Below are 17,035 nucleotides of genomic sequence, written 5' to 3' on the forward strand. Positions count from 1 at the left end.
AATGGGTCACATGGAGAACAGCTTACCCTTTGTTGGCAGATCCATTTAATTTCTATGTTAAACCCGACATCTTCTGGCAAAGATTCTAAAACCTAGAGGTGCATTTGTTGGTGGTAAATTTTGTTTATTTTTGGTGAGATGAACGGTAGAATAAGAAGGAAAAAAAGAAAAACAAATTTATTACAAAAAGCAACCTGTAAGAAAACATATCACTAGTAAGGATAAAGCGCTTTGTGCCGCTGGTAAAAACCACTATCTTTTCTTATACTCAAACTGACAACCTGGTTAATGATTAAATTGAATAAGAAAGTCAAAACAAATTAAACAGCAAAGACAGTGGTCTTTAGCATGTGATAATTGATTACTACTTAACATTGAGATGATCCTAACCTAAAATTCTTCTCACTATTAGTACTGAACAACTAAAGTGAGCAGATAAGGAGCCTCATGAATTTAAAAAGACGTCTGTCATATTTTCTGAATCGCATCCAGGCATGTCAATCTACTAAGATATACAAAAAAATATAATTTCTAGCTTGTTTTTAAGGTGGTGATACTTAACTTGTACCACAGTGATAACTCCCTGGAAAGATGTTATCTTTAAAGTTAAAGAGGCTCATAAATAAAAAAAGTCTTTATATAAATAAGTGTATCAATTTATCTAAATTATCTAGACACTATGTAGTAATACCACTTGCCCTGGCATTACTAGAAAATACAATCTAAAAAAAAAAGAAAAAATATAATCTAAAATATGAAGCTTGAGACTTCCCTGGTGGTCCATTGGTTAAGAATCCACCTTCCAATGCAGGGGATGTGGGTTCGATTGCTGGTCAGGAAACTAACATCCTACATGCCATGGAGCAACTAGAGAACTACTGAGCCTGCATGCTTCTACAGTTATTACAGCTGCACACCTCAATGAAATGTCCCTGTGGTACAATTTGAGAAAGCCCATGGGATGCAATGAAAACCCAGCACAGCCAAATTTAAAAAAATAAAATAAAATAAAATATGAAGCTTGTTTATTAACGTACAAACAGCTGATTTTTTTATTCAAACACCAATTTGTTTTGTCAAATACTCAAGCATGCTAAAGCAGAAAATGAATTTAGAACAATTTATTTCAAAGTTTAGAAACCACTTAACATGGACAGTATATATGGTATTTAATTTTATAATAGCAAGTAAAAGAATAAAAACAGAATAAGAATATAGCCTGGAATTCTGGTGACCTTGGATATAGCCCCGGTCTACGTTAACCAGCTGCATGAAAAGTACGATACCTAAAACAAGCTGTACTCAATCTCCTGTGAGTTTTTTTTACTTTGTTCTCTGATATGTTTAGCCTTACTTAATATATCTGCCATATTTTTACTGGACTAATGCACAATCAGAAAAGAACCCTTTGATACACATTTTTTAAAAATCTGTTTTTCTGTTCTATGAAATCATGTCCAGAAATCATGAAATTTCTAAGAACCAAATGATTTTAGAATTTTGGACTAGAAGGAATGACTTAGCTAGGCTTCACAAATATCTGAAAAATTATTCAAACCATGACCTAAAGGCATTAGGACAATGACTATTATAGGGGTTCTCTTGTAGCATCCTTTTTAGAGAGTAAATAATCATGATACACTGGTATTACCTATTTTTTTGCCTAAGAAAACTACTGTAGCTGACACATCATCAGAAATACAGTAGAGAACAGGAAAATTAGGAAATGGAGCCAACAAGAACAAAAGCAGATTCAGCATGATCAAAGAGGGTATTTGACCTGCCTGTCAAAGGAATTCCTTTATGAATTGTGTCTAGTTTTAAATCTTTAAATCTTTGTTACACTTTTTCAGAGTGAATTCTTGAAATTTGTATCTCACTTTAAGTAACCAGGGTACCTATATTCTTTGGTTGGAGAATTTCTCTCTAAAAGCCAAACACCAGCCTTAAATTTTGCTCTTCCATCATCACACTTCCCCCTGTACTCTCTTTTCTATGCCCTTTCCTCTCTGTTTATATACAGAAATATGTGAATTTCCTGTTCTTACCAAATTAATCCATTGAGGTAGGAAATTTATTCATCTGAGCAAATCAGTTTCTCATAAAAAAAAAAAAAGGTACACAAATACACAAGAATGTATCTTCTCTAAAAAGCATCAAACATTAGTTTACATTACACGGCTTTTTTAGTGCCCATTTAAAAAACCAAAATAAATTATTCAGATATAGAAGAATTAATGATAGCACTACCTGAAGTTTATCTAAAGAACTTACCATCTTAAGAGAAGGAAATGGCTGATTTTCAGAAAAGGAATTTTCTTCTTCAACCATAGATTCTGAAATTTTAAATATAAAAACTCAGTAGATTAATGCCACTTTATCACTAAGACATTCCCTGAAATTCTTAAGGAAGTAGTTATGAGATCCTTTCACATATAGTATTTTTAAAAGCTCTTGTATTTAGTAATTTTAACCAATAAAACCCCCATTTTCAAAATAAACATCCTTTATGAAGACCACTTTACAATATTTAATAGGAACATCTAATTTTATGACCTCAACAGTGATTATTTTCTTATAAAAATTATACTTTGTAAAAGAAGTTGCAAGAAATTATTTTTTATAGCTCATTGAGATTAAGGGCTATGTAAAGTAATGCTCAAATTCTCCAAGCCAGGCTTCAGCAATACATGAACTATGAACTTCCAGATGTTCAAGCTAGTTTTAGAAAAGGCAGAGGAACCAGAGATCAAATTGTCAACATCCACTGGATCATCAAAAAAGCAAGAGTTCCAGAAAAACATCTATTTCTGCTTTACTGACTATGCCAAAGCCTTTGACTATGTGGATCACAATAAACTGTGGAAAATTCTGAAAGAGATGGGAATACCAGACCACCTTGCCTGCCTCTTGAGAAATTTGTATGCAGGTCAGGAAGCAAGTTAGAACTGGACATGGAACAACACACTGGTTCCAAATAGGAAAAGGAGTACATCAAGGCTGTATATTGTCACCCTGCTTATTTAACTTATATGCAGAGTACATCATGAGAAACGCTGGACTGGAAGAAGCACAAGCGGGAATTAAGATTGCCGGGAGAAATATCAGTAACCTCAGATATGCAGATGACACCACCCTTATGGCAGTAAGTGAAGAGGAACTAAAAAGCCTCTTGATGAAAGTGAAAGAGGAGAGTGAAAAAGTTGGCTTAAGGCTCAACATTCAGAAAACGAAGATCATGGCATCTGGTCCCATCACTTAGATGGGACCAGATGCCATCTATTTCATGGGAAATAGATTAGGAAACAGTGGAAACAGTGTCAGACTATTTTTTTGGGCTCCAAAATCACTGCAGATGGTGATTGCAGCCATGAAATTAAAAGACGCTTCCTCCTTGGAAGGAAAGTTATGACCAACCTAGATAGCATATTCAAAAGCAGAGATATTTCTTTGCCAACAAAGGTCCATCTAGTCAAGACTATGGTTTTTCCAGTGGTCATGTATGGATGTGAGAGTTGGACTGTGAAGAAAGCTGAGCACCAAAGAACTGATGCTTTTGAACTGTGGAGTTTGAGAAGACACTTGAGAGTCCTTTTGGACTGCAAGGAGATCCAACCAGTCCATCCTAAAGGAGATCAGTCCCGGGTGTTCATTGGAAGGACTGATGCTAAAGCTGAAACTCCCAATACTTTGGCCACCTCATGCAACTGGGGGCAGGAGGAGAAGGGGACAACAGAGGATGAGATGGCTGGATGGCATCACCGACTCGAAGGACATGAGTCTGAGTGAACTCTGGGAGTTGGTGATGGACAGGCAGGCCTGGTGAGCTGTGATTCATGGGATCGCAAAGAGGCAGACACGACTGAGTGACAGAACTGAACTGAACTGAATCTTGCTAATACTTCTACTTGAAATAGTAACTTAAAAATTAAGAGACTCTACAAGTACCACTGTGTCTGTTAGCATTATCATTTAATCCAAAATCAATTATGTCAAGGTACACAGAACTTTTTCCTAGAGAAAAAAATTTTCTATCAAGATTTAAACCTCCCCAACAAACAAAAGCAAACAAAAAGCAAAACAAAACCAACACGTAACTAATCCTATGCAATGCAAATTCAAAAACTAAGTTATATAAAATTTTCCAGTAAAATAAGTTAAAAGTAAATTCATTAGTTATGAAACATTTACAAGCTTTCAAAGTCATATTTATGCTCCAGGGATATCTCTGAAGTTTTTGGCACCTCACAATGTCTTTATAAAGGCATTACACCTATCCTGTTATCCTAACTACAGACAAACATTTAATGAATACCTACTATAACCTCATTATAAACTTTTCAGGGAATATAAAAATATTTTCACATCTTTGAGAGGTTTACATTTTGGTGGAAGATAAGCCATGTGCAAAAATAAAGGGTTACTAATACCAAAACCTGACAAAGATGCCACAAAAAAAGAAAACTACAGGCCAATATCACTGATGAACATAGATGCAAAAATCCTTAATAAAATTCTAGCAATCAGAATCCAACAACACATTAAAAAGATCATACACCATGACCAAGTGGGCTTTATCCCAGGGATGCAAGGACTCTTTAATATCTGCAAATCAATCAATGTAATCCACCACATTAACAAATTGAAAAATAAAAGCCATATGATTATCTCAATAGACGCAGAGAAAGTCTTTGATAAAATTCAATATCCATTTATGATAAAAACTCTCCAGAAAGCAGGAAGAGAAGGAACATACCTCATCATAATAAAAGCTATATATGACAAACCCACAGCAAACATTATCCTCAATGGTGAAAAATTGAAAGCATTTCCCCTAAAGTCAGGAACAAGACAAGGGTGCCCACTCTCACCACTACTATTCAACATAGTTTTGGAAGTTTTGGCCACGGCAATCAGAGCAGAAAAAGAAATAAAAGGAATCCAAATTGGAAAAGAAGAAGTAAAACTCTCACTGTTTGCAGATGACATGATCCTCTACATAGAAAACCCTAAAGACTCCACCAGAAAATTATTAGAGCTAATCAATGAATATAGTAAAGTTGCAGGATATAACATCAACACACAGAAATTCCTTGCATTCCTATACACGAATAATGTGAAAATAGAAAGAGAAATTAAGGAAACAATTCCATTCACCATTGCAACGAAAAGAATAAAATACTTAGGAATATATCTACCTAAAGAAACTAAAGACCTATATATAGAAAACTATGAAACACTGGTGAAAGAAATCAAAGAGGACACTAATAGATGGAGAAATATACCATGTTCATGGATCAGAAGAATCAATATAGTGAAAATGAGTATACTACCCAAAGCAATCTATAGATTCAATGCAATCCCTATCAAGCTACCAATGGTATTTTTCACAGAGCTAGAACAAATAATTTCACAATTTGTATGGAAATACAAAAAAACCTCAAATAGCCAAAGCAATCTTGAGAAAGAAGAATGGAACTGGAGGAATCAACCTGCCTGACTACAGGCTCTACTACAAAGCCACAGTCATCAAGACAGTATGGTACTGGCACAAAGACAGAAATATAGATCAATGGAACAAAATAGAAAGCCCAGAGATAAACCTACTCACCTATGGACACCTTATCTTTGACAAAGCAGGCAAGAATATACAGTGGAGAAAAGACTATCTCTTTAACAAGTGGTACTGGGAAAACTGGTCAACCACTTGTAAAAGAATGAAACTAGAATACTTTCTAATACCATACACAAAAATAAACTCAAGATGGATTAAAGATCTAAACATAAGATCAGAAACTATAAAACTCTTAGAGGAGAACATAGGCAAAACATTCTCTGACAAAAATCACAGCAGGATCCTCTATGACCCACCTCCCAGAATATTGGAAATAAAAGCAAAAATAAACAAATGGGATCTAATTAAAATTAAAAGCTTCTGCACAACAAAAGAAACTATAAGCAAGGTGAAAAGACAGCCTTCAGAATGGGAGAAAATAATAGCAAATGAAGCAACTGACAAACAACTAATCTGAAAAATATACAAGCAACTCCTGCAGCTCAATTCCAGAAAAATAAACGACCCAATCAAAAAATGGGCCAAAGAACTAAATAGACATTTCTCCAAAGAAGACATACAGATGGCTAACAAACACATGAAAAGATGCTCAACATCACTCATTACCAGAGAAATGCAAATCAAAACCACAATGAGGTACCATTTCACGCCAGTCAGAATGGCTGCGATCCAAAATCTACAAGCAATAAATGCTGGAGAGGGTGTGAAGAAAAGGGAACCCTCTTACACTGTTGGTGGGAATGCAAACTAGTACAGCCACTATGGACAACAGTGTGGAGATTCCTTAAAAAAACTGGAAATAGAACTGCCTTATGACCCAGCAATCCCACTGCTGAGCATACACACTGAGGAAACCAGAATTGAAAGAGACACGTGTACCCCAACGTTCATCACAGCACTGTTTATAATAGCTAGGACATGGAAGCAACCTAGATGTCCATCAGCAGATGAATGGATAAGAAAGCTGTGGTACATATACACAATGGAGTATTACTCGGCCATTAAAAAGAATACATTTGAATCAGTTCTAATGAGGTGGATGAAATTGGAGCCTATTATACAGAGTGAAGTAAGCCAGAAAGAAAAACACCAATACAGTATACTAACGCATATATATGGAATTTAGAAAGATGGTAACAACAACCCTGTATGTGAGACAGCAAAAGAGACACACATGTATAGAACAGTCTTTTGGACTCTGTGGGAGAGGGACGGGGTGGGGATGATTTGGGAGAATGGCATTAAAACATATATAATATCATGTAAGAAACGAGTCGCCAGTCCAGGTTCGATGCAGGATACAGGAAGCTCGGGGCTGGTGCACTGGGATGACCCAGAGGGATGGTATGGGGAGGGAGGTGGGAGGAGGGTTCAGGATGGGGAACATGTGTACACCTGTGGCAGATACATGTTGATGTATGGTAAAACCAATACGATATTGTAAAGTAAAAAATAAATAAATAAAAATAAAGGGTTAGAAAAGGACATACTGAGGCTAAGATGAATGCCATACACTATTAAGTTCTATGGGGGCAGAAAGCAAAGTGGAATTACAAAGGGATTTTATAATCCATTGAGGAAAGTGAAGCACAGAATGGTTAAACACAAAGATGGAGGTCATAGCTGGTAAATGCTAGAGCTAGTTTCAAACACCTATATAGGGCTATATTCCATATTTGATACACTCTTGTACTCTGTAATGCTTAAGAATGTATGGAAAGATTGGTAGGTATAAAATAATGGATTTTTGATCATCAAGCTAAGAAAACTCATAAAAGTAAAAAATCATGCTTTCTATGCATTTGACAAGTATTATATGTAAAGCCTTTCCATCTATAACATTATATTTATATAATTGAGTATTATATTAAGGTCACAAAGAGTACATTAAAATAGATAAGAAAATTCATTATGCTAATCATGAAATGAAAACAATGTTTTCATATAGGTACATACCTTTCAGATCTTTAGATTTCAGTGCAGTCACATGAGTGAGCTGGAAAACACACACACACATACAAAATGTAATCATTAAAAAAAGGCCTTAGTTTATGAAGATATGGCTAACAGAACTACAGCTTGAAAAGCTTGCAAGTTAGTAAAAACAAAATGTAGAATTATTATTTTAATAAGAATAAGCACTTATTTTAATAAGAATAAGCACATATCAGTGTATATATTTTATATCTAATGAGAACAGGAAGGATCACCATGTAAAATTATATGGTATCAATAAAATAGAGAAGGATCTTAGTAGAATAAGTATAAAAATCAACAATAGCATAGAAGGTCAAGTATGAAATAAAAAGAGCTAAAGCAGACCAGAGACAACTTAAGATTATAGCTAGTCCCCATGGCCTATAAAGACTTATAGTCCAGTCTCCTTCATGAAAGCAAAAACCGATGGGATCCATGGAAACTTAAAGGTGACAGATGGATGAGCACAAACTCATTCTTCCTAATAGAACAGAAAACCAAAGCACAGACTCTACACATGCTGTATATATAGTCATCCCCACAGGCAAGGAGAATATTAGCATATACAGACAAGTATAAATAGTATTAAAACCAAATGATAAATGTAAAACCAAAAAGACTTAACATTTCACACTATTAATACCTTTAATAACTGGAGTTGGTCAAATGTTAATTCTTTCACTGGAATTTCAAATAATTCAACTGGATCAGCATCAAATTTCTAAAAAGAAAACTGGGCCGTAAGTTATTACTGAATATTTACTGTAGACAGTCCCTATGTCTCAATTTACTCATAAGAATAATTAGTGGCCACAGTGAGCCCACGAAGGGGAGCTCTTTCTACCTAACACCACCTTCCAGCTCTTAAATTCTGGCTTTTTTGTTTTTAGTGCAGATAAAAACATTTTTTTTAGTGAAGAAAAAAACAGCTGGGAAGAAGCTGTAGCACTGAAGACACATTGAGAACCAAGCCAACATCAGTCATTTCTCCTGTTTCCTGCCAGGCTGTATACATTTATTTGACATATATTCATGCTACATGACTAGGAAATCAACAGGCAAGCACGATCCAAGTATGGAGTAGTTTCTGTCAAGTTTCTAAACATTTCAAAATCTTTTAAACTGAATTTTGGTTAAAAACAACCACAGAAATCAACTGTCATGAAAAAATTGATTACCTCTAAGTAGTAATATTTAATAAGAACTGTATTATAGATGCTTTCACAATAAGCAAATCTGTTTTATTAGATTTTAATAAATCAAAAGTCACACTATTCAGGCACTTCTATCTTAAGGAAGCGAGTTAATGCACCACCAGTAAATCATCAATCCAACAAACAAATTAAAATTCAGTGTATGTCTATTCATCTTCACACCAAGTACATACAGTATGAGATTATTTAAGTTTTTCTAGAAGGATACACAAGAAACTACTAGTAGAGAGTACGACCAAGGAGAAAAAGGAAGATTTACGTTTCATTTCATAATCTTTTTACTTTTTAAAATTTTATTTATTTGTTTATTAATTTTGGCTGCACTGGGTCCTCACTGCTATGCCCAGGCTTTATCTAGTTGTGGGGAGTGCAGGCTTTCTTGCGATGCTCATGCTTCTCACTGCTGTGGCTTCTCTCATGGCAGAGCACAGGCTCTGGGAGCACAGGCTTCATAGTTGTAGCCAGTGGGCTCAGTAGCTGTGGCAAGTGGGTTTAGTTGCCCCAGAGCATACGGAACCAGGGATTGAACACTAATCCCCTGCATTGGCAGGCAGAAATTCTTAACCACTGGACCCGCTGAAGATCCATTTCATAATCTTCTGAACTACTGGTATAAAAAATACTGGTATATAAAAGTATAGTGGTATATAAAAAATACTGGTATATAAAAATAAATGAACATAAATTGGTTTTATAAGGAAAATACCAACTTACAAATGAATAGTAAAAAAATTAAATAATTCATTGTTTTCATTCTGCAATTAACTCAATCAGGTTCAATCAAAGATAATCAAAGTCTGACACAAAGGAGGGGTCAGTTACACTCTTCAATTAACCCCCAGAGTCACTAATTATAGCTAGAGTCACTAATCTCAATCTTGGTTAGTGAGTTCCTTTACCATTCCATCCATTTTTGTTTCACTTTGCATTAACATCTCCCCCACAGCACAAACAACCTGTCCCAAGTCTAATTCTACATCTTTCATCTTAATAGGTGCATCTTGGGAATTCCCTGGCGATCCAGTGGTTAGTACTCAGCACTCTCACTGCTGAGGGACTGGGTTCAATCCTTAGTCAGGGAAGCAAGAGTCCCCAAGCCATGCAGCATGGTGGCCCGCCCCCACCCCGCAAATGATTTAAATAAATAAATAAGTGCATCTCCTTCCTTCTCCTAACACCATTTCACAAAAAGGAAAGGATCCTTTTCTATAAATGAAAATAATCCAAACCCATATGACTGATTATAATAGAATCCACCAACAGGCAGAGTCAGGTGCCTTGTCACAGATTTACACTACATTATGCAGCGTCTGGTACATGTTAGTTAATCTACAATGTTGTATCAGTTTCAGGTGTACAGCAGAGTGATTCAGTTACACAAACATATATATATATATAAATAAATAGATATATCTAGTCTTCCATTACAGGTTATTATAAGATATTGAATTAAGATACTGTTCCCTGTGATATACAATAGGATCATGTTATCTCTTTTATATATTGCAGTTTGTATCTGCTAATCTCAAACTCCAAATTTATATGAAACAATCCCTCTCCCCCTTTGGTAACCATAATTTTGTTCTCTAAGTCTCTATTTTGTAAGTTCATTTGTATTATATTTTAGATTCCACATAAGTAATATCATATGGTGTTTGTCTTTCATTTTCTGACTTCACTTAGTATGATAATCTCTAGGTCCATTCATGTCACTCTAAGTGCCATTATTTTATTCTTTTTTATGGCTGAGTAGTATTCCATTGTACATGTATATATCTTAACACATTCATCTCTAGATGGACATTCAGGATGCTGCCATGTGTGAGATACTCTAAATAGTGCTCCAGTGAACATTAAGGTGCATGTATTTTTTCAAATTATAATTTTCTCTGGAAATCCCATGAGTGGTATTGCAGGATCATATAGACTTACTTTGCTTTTTGAGGAATCTCCATACTGTTCTCCATTGTGGCTGCACCAATTTATTTCTACCAACAGTGCAGGAGGGTTCCTTTTTCTCCATACCTTCTCTCCAGCATTTATTATTTTTCAACTTTCTGATAATGGCCATTCTGAGCAGTAAGAGGTGGTACCTCACTATAGCTTGGATCTGCATTTTTCTAACAGTAACACTGAGTATCTTTTCATGTGCCCATTAGCCACCTGTATGTCTTCTTTGGAGAAATGTATATTCAGGTCTTCAGCCCATTTATTGAATTATAGAAGCTGTTTGTATATTTTAGAAATTAATCCATTGTCAGTAGCATCATTTGCAAATATTTTCTCCCAGTCAGTAGGTTGTTTTCTTTGCTATGCAAAAGCTTCAGAGTTTAATTAGATCCCCTTTGTTTTTTATTTGCATTACTCTAGGAGACAGATGCAAGAAAATATTGCTGCAATTTATATCAAAGAGTATTCTGCCTGTTCCCTCTAAACTTTATACTGTCCGGTCTTACATTTAGGTTTTTAATGCACTTTGAGGGTTTTTTTTTTTTAATAATTTCATTTATTTGGGGCTGTATTGGGTCTTTGTTGCTGCATGGGCTTTTCTCTAGTTGTGGTTAAAGACGGCTTCTCTTGATGCAGAGTGTGAATCAAGGGGACGAAGACTTCAGTTCAGTAGTTGTGGCTTCCAGGCTCTAGAGCACAGGCTCAATAGTTGGTAGCACATGGGCTTAACTGCTCCACAGCAAGTGGGATCTTTCTGGATCAGGGATCAAACCTGTGTCTCCCACACTGGCAGATGGATTCTTCACCACTGAGTCACAGGGAAGCCCTGAGTTTATTCTTCTATATGGTGTTAGAGAATGTTCTAACTTCATTCTTTTCCATGTAGTCTCCAGTTTTCTCAGTCTTAACTTCAGATCAACTCAACTGAAAACGATATCCATCACAGTTTTAAAGAAAATGCCAGGAGACGTGGGTTCCATTCCTGGGTCAGGAAGATCCCCTGGAGGAGGGCATGGCCACCCAGTCCAGTATTCTTGCCTGGAGAATCCCACTGACAGAGAAGTCTGGCAGGCTACAGTCCACAGGGTTGTCAAGAGTCAGACACGACTAAAGCAACTGAGCACAGATATATCAGCATCTGCTGGGGACTGGTTCCAGGACCCCTCATGGGTACCAAATCTACAGATGCTCAAGTCTCTTATGTATAATGGCATGTGTATATAAAACTTGCTAATTTTTAGACTTTTGTCTAAGAATTAAAGGAATTTCTACATACCTTTTTCATAGTCAAACAACAAGTCAGATCATGATACACCACAGGCACAAAATCTTTTGAAAGATGTACATCAAATTCTACAAAGGCTGCACCCTGAGAGGGAAAAAAAAAATTGAAAAATATTATCCAGCCCACAATACATCTAAAACTCTAAGAACATAACAAATTTATTGTTCACTGTAAAAGTATAGACCTATACACACAAAAACTTCCTCATGAATTATTTAATGCTATACTTCAAGCTTTTTCTAAAAGGTAATCTTTTAAAACAATTGTAACTTCTTTTTTGTAACAGCACAACAATTTTTCCTGGCAAAAAAATTGGGTACTGATCCCACTCACACACTCCAGGGCCTTTCTGTGGCAGTGGACAGCCTCCAGCAATGTCACCTCTGCTCCTGCTATTAGCAGAAATGGAGCCTACAAGGAGTCTGGGGCATGGCTACCTCCCATCTTGTTGACCCCTGCACACCTCAGTTCGACAGTCAAACCTCAAAGGTGAGGTGGGAATAGGAAAAGCTGCAATCTCTTAGCTCTGCTACTTGGTGCACTTCAACAACACACTTTATAGCCTTTCTTAATAAAATCTCAATAATCAGATTAAAAAGGAAATGACAACTTCTGCTGAAAAGAGAAAACAGAAATGGATAACAAGAATGATGCATACACCAAATTTCCTAATAGAAGCCTAAACAGAAGAAATATATACACCAATTAGACTTAAGTCAGATCCATCATGACTTATGAATTAATCCAAATAAAGGCTAAAAACATAAATTGACATTCATATTTGTAAATTCACTATAAGAAAACCAGCTGGGATCAAAGGATACAAGGTCTGACAGTGTCTATGGCCCAGAGAAGTGCTGTGTAAGAATGGATGGACATGTTTCCATCCCTTACCCTAGCTTTACTCAAGAAAGACGCGTAAGTTGTCAGTACATATAGATCATAGCCTAGAACCAAAGGAGTCTGCTTCCTCTGTAACTTCTGAAGCAGGAAATAAGCTTAGCTGCTTCCACGGTCAACAAGAAAATAACACAAATCATTTTTGTCAAAGAGGGAAAAAAAACCCTATACACCCTAAAGAGTTAAAACAATAATAAAGTATAGCTTCCCAGTTTTAAAGTTTAATTTTACATAATCACCATCCTTTAGGAAGATAAATTTACTAAGGGATAAAATCTGATCTCAAAATTCATGTGTGAGGGACTTTCCTGGTGGTCCAGTTATTAAGACTCCATATTTCACTGCAGGGGGCCTGGGTTCAAGCCCTAGTCAAGAAACTAAGCTACCACATGCAGTGTAGCATGGCCAAAAATTAAAAAGAAAAAAAAAAATTCATGTGTGAGCAAGTTTTAAGAAATAAGCCAATAATAACCGAAAACTCTTCAAGGATGTCTTTAACATGAAACCAAACCAGTCTTTCATAACTAACATAAGACATTCTATAAAGTGATCCCCGAGAGTAAAAAGGGTTTCAACAGAAAAAGGCTCAATGGAATCTTCCCTCAAAAAGCAGACACCCTGAAAGCTCTTTATTAGGGATCTTCATGTGTTCACAGCTAATAAAACCATGTTTAGATTACTTAACTATAAGGAACTGAAACTGGTTACAAATAATGACCTACATGTAGCACAGCATACTTGTATATTTAACATCCTTTCAACACAAAATTATCAACTAAACATTTTTAAACATTAAAATAATTATGACAATCAATCTAAGATGTCAAGAAATACAAAATGCATCATTATTTTAAACACCACTAAGAGGGAGAAAAAACAATGCCAATCAAACCATGACAAGTTAAGACAGTTGTAAATCCTATCCCAATTTTAGAGATGTTAAAATATGGGAAAAGTACATCTTAGAATAGTTGTTTGCTTCATATAAGTGATAAAATTAAAATCTAACAAATCAAGTTTATTTACTTAACTATTTTTAAAAAGGCAAAACTTAAGGCATGTATGTGGAGGACAATGGGAAAAAATGAAATATAATTAGAGTTTCTCAGTTTTCCCCTTAGTTTAACTTCAGAACATGAGGCTTAACTTGAGGTACAGTAGAAGGTGAGGGAGGAGGAAACACACAGGCTCTTGATTTAAAATGTAAAACTTCAGGTACTAAAAAACCTAAAAGCTAAAAAAAAACCAAACCACTAACTGAATAACGATATAAAAGGAGTTAAGAAATTTAGCATAATCAGGTTAGAATCAGGATGGTATGCAGTATGTATATATATATATATATATAAATGGAGTTTTATATATATATATATAATATATATAAGGAGTTTTATGCACACACATGCACACAGAGTACTATAAAAAGTTAAGAAATTCAACATAATCAGGTTGGTATACAGGAGGCAAACTGACATACTAAGTGTTTTTCTTTGCAACCCCCACCAGGCTTCTCTCTCCACAGAATTAACCAGGCAAGAATACTGGGAGTGGGTTGCCATTCTCTTCTCCAGGGGATCTTCTCGACCCAGGGATTGAACCTGGGTCTCCTGCATTCCAGGCAGATTCCACCAGGGAAGCCCAAGTGTTACATAAAATCACTATCAAATCCTTCTGTAAACATTATTTACAAAGTGAGTATCTAAATGAACATTAAAAAGTGAGTAGTTCAATTAATGAGCATTAATGAGCTCATTTTTAATGAGCATTAAAAAGTGAATAGTTCAAAGTGAGTAATTCATTTGATGAAATGCAATGTTTCATGGGGAGCATTTTTGCATGCGTCAAACACTTAAAACATTATCTCAAAAAAAGGGGGGGGATGCTTAAAAAATAAACAAATGGGACCTAATTAAACTCAAAAACCTTCGCACAGCAAAAGCAAACCATCAATGAAACAAAAAGACAAGCTACTGAATAGGAGGAAATATTTCCAAGAGATACTAATAAGGAGTTAATATCTAACATAAAAATTTACAACTCAGCATCAAAAAAACCCCCAAAACTATCCAGTTATTTAAAATGTTAGAAGAACTGAATAAACATTTTTCCAAAGGAAATGCAGATGACCAACAGATACAGGAAATGTTATAACGCTCAGCATGAGGGAAATGCAAATCAAAACCACAAAGAACTGGACTTCCCTGGTGGTCCAACGGTTAAGAATCCACCTACCAATGCATGGGACACAGGATCAAACTCTAGTCTGTGAGACAAATAAGCCTGTGCACCACAACTACCAAGCCTTTGTGCCACAACTACTGACACTCGCAGGCCTTAAGAGCTCCTGCTCTGCAGTAAGAGTAGCTACCACTTGCCACAACTAGAGAAGCCCTTGCAGAGCAACAAAGACCCAAGGACAGCCAGAAAGAAATATAAAACAAGAAAACCACAATGAGTTATCACCTCACTATCATCAAAGGAATGGCTATCATCATAAAGAACAGATAAATGCTGGCAAGCATGTAAAAGGAGCCCTCCTACACTGCTGGTGGGAATGTAAACTGTTATTGACACTGTGAAAAACAGTTATGAAGGTTTTTCAAAAAGCTAAAAAGAGAACTACTATATGACCCACCAATTCCATTCCTAGATATATAGCTGAAAAATACTAATCTGAAAACATATATGCTCTTCAATGTTCATAGTAGCATTATTTACAACTGCCAAGATATAAAGAAACCGAACTGAATGGATAAAGATGTGGTGTATGTATGTACACACACACTCACACAGCTCAGCTGTGTGTACTGCTCAGCCATAAAAGAGAGTGAAGTTTTGTTATCTGTAACAACATGGATGGACTTGGAAGGTATTATGCTAAGTGAACTAAGTCAGATAGAGAAAGACTATACTATATGACATCACTTGCATGGAACAGTGGTTACCAGTGGAGAGAGGGAAGGCAGGAGGGGCAATAAAGGCATAGGGGATTAAGTGGTACAAACTATTAGGTTTAAAATAAGCTATAAGGATATAACACAGGGAATATAGTAAACATTTTACAATAACTATAAATGGAGCATAATCTTTAAAAATTGTGAATCATTATACTGTGTACCTGTAATTTATTTAATATACATCAACCATACTACAAATCACCTAATTAACTTTTAAGAGAATGCTTAGGATTCCATTGCTTTAATTCCAATCCGTACCATGGAACTGAAATTAAAATGCCTAGAAATATTTTATCTTCACTTAGAAATATATTTAGAAAAAGCAGAAATAGTCTCCCTTTTACCCTATTAATGCAGAATGAAGGAGGCTGCCCCAACGTACAACTCTCTACTTTTCTACCTGTGGACCACTAGTCCAAAGTTGTTTAAAGAGAGGTTCACTTACATGACTAGCAGCATTTCTTAAAGAAGCAATAGTATTTTCTTGAACTTTAGCAAGCCTGAAAGAAAATAAATATACAGAAATATAGTTATCATTAATAAAGAAAAGATAAATTTAGTAAATAAGTCAACTATATTTTCCATAATGGACACAGTATTTATTCTCTATTTTGAGGCTAACTTTACCATCCCCAAAATAAGACTGACCATTACTTGGTTGGTGTGTGCACTCCTTAAATCAAGCTCTAATAATCATAGGTATTTACAAGCAATTTAAAGCCCAATTACCAAATCACATTTAAATCCAGGGTAATAATTAAAAGGATCCTTTGACCTTTAGTTGGTTAAACTTTATCATCAAACATAAGGTACCAAATGCTAGTACTACTCAAATATTCAACCTACTGAGCAGTTGTTGTAGAATTCCCTGCACCTCGATGTCCAACATCCAATGGTATTCTTGGTTTCCAATACTTGGAAAATGAAGATTTCATGTCACAACTGTATCCTGGTAACGGCTTAATAATTATATAGTCAACTTTCATAGGAAAAAAGGGGGAAGGGAAAAAGAAAGACAATTAAAAGGCTACGATGAACTCAATTACACCTAAACACCACTCAAACCAGCTTTATCAGTTGATCAAACAGAAAGAAATCAAGTCAATGCCCATTCAAAGTAAAGCTTCCAGAAAATTGCTGTTGTTCAGTCACTAAGTCACGTCCAACTCTTTTGCGA

General features: G+C 35.6%; 1 protein-coding gene across 5 annotated transcripts in view; it reads right to left on the bottom strand.

The window, feature by feature from the left end:
• GPCPD1 (glycerophosphocholine phosphodiesterase 1) overlaps positions 1-17,035 on the bottom strand; it is a 67,076-nt gene that overhangs the window by 12,055 nt on the left and 37,986 nt on the right. For all 5 annotated transcript variants that reach the window (XM_002692364.7, XM_010811560.4, XM_059892962.1 and 2 more), the window contains 7 exons: positions 16,705-16,837; positions 16,304-16,358; positions 11,993-12,085; positions 8,196-8,273; positions 7,532-7,571; positions 2,275-2,336; positions 27-92 (listed from right to left, as the gene is read on the bottom strand). In XM_002692364.7, coding sequence (XP_002692410.1) covers positions 27-92; positions 2,275-2,336; positions 7,532-7,571; positions 8,196-8,273; positions 11,993-12,085; positions 16,304-16,358; positions 16,705-16,837 — 527 coding nt within the window. The remainder of the gene's footprint in view (positions 1-26; positions 93-2,274; positions 2,337-7,531; positions 7,572-8,195; positions 8,274-11,992; positions 12,086-16,303; positions 16,359-16,704; positions 16,838-17,035) is intronic.

The sequence above is a fragment of the Bos taurus genome, chromosome 13 (assembly GCF_002263795.3).
Source record: "Bos taurus isolate L1 Dominette 01449 registration number 42190680 breed Hereford chromosome 13, ARS-UCD2.0, whole genome shotgun sequence".
NCBI classification, from domain to species: domain Eukaryota; kingdom Metazoa; phylum Chordata; class Mammalia; order Artiodactyla; family Bovidae; genus Bos; species Bos taurus.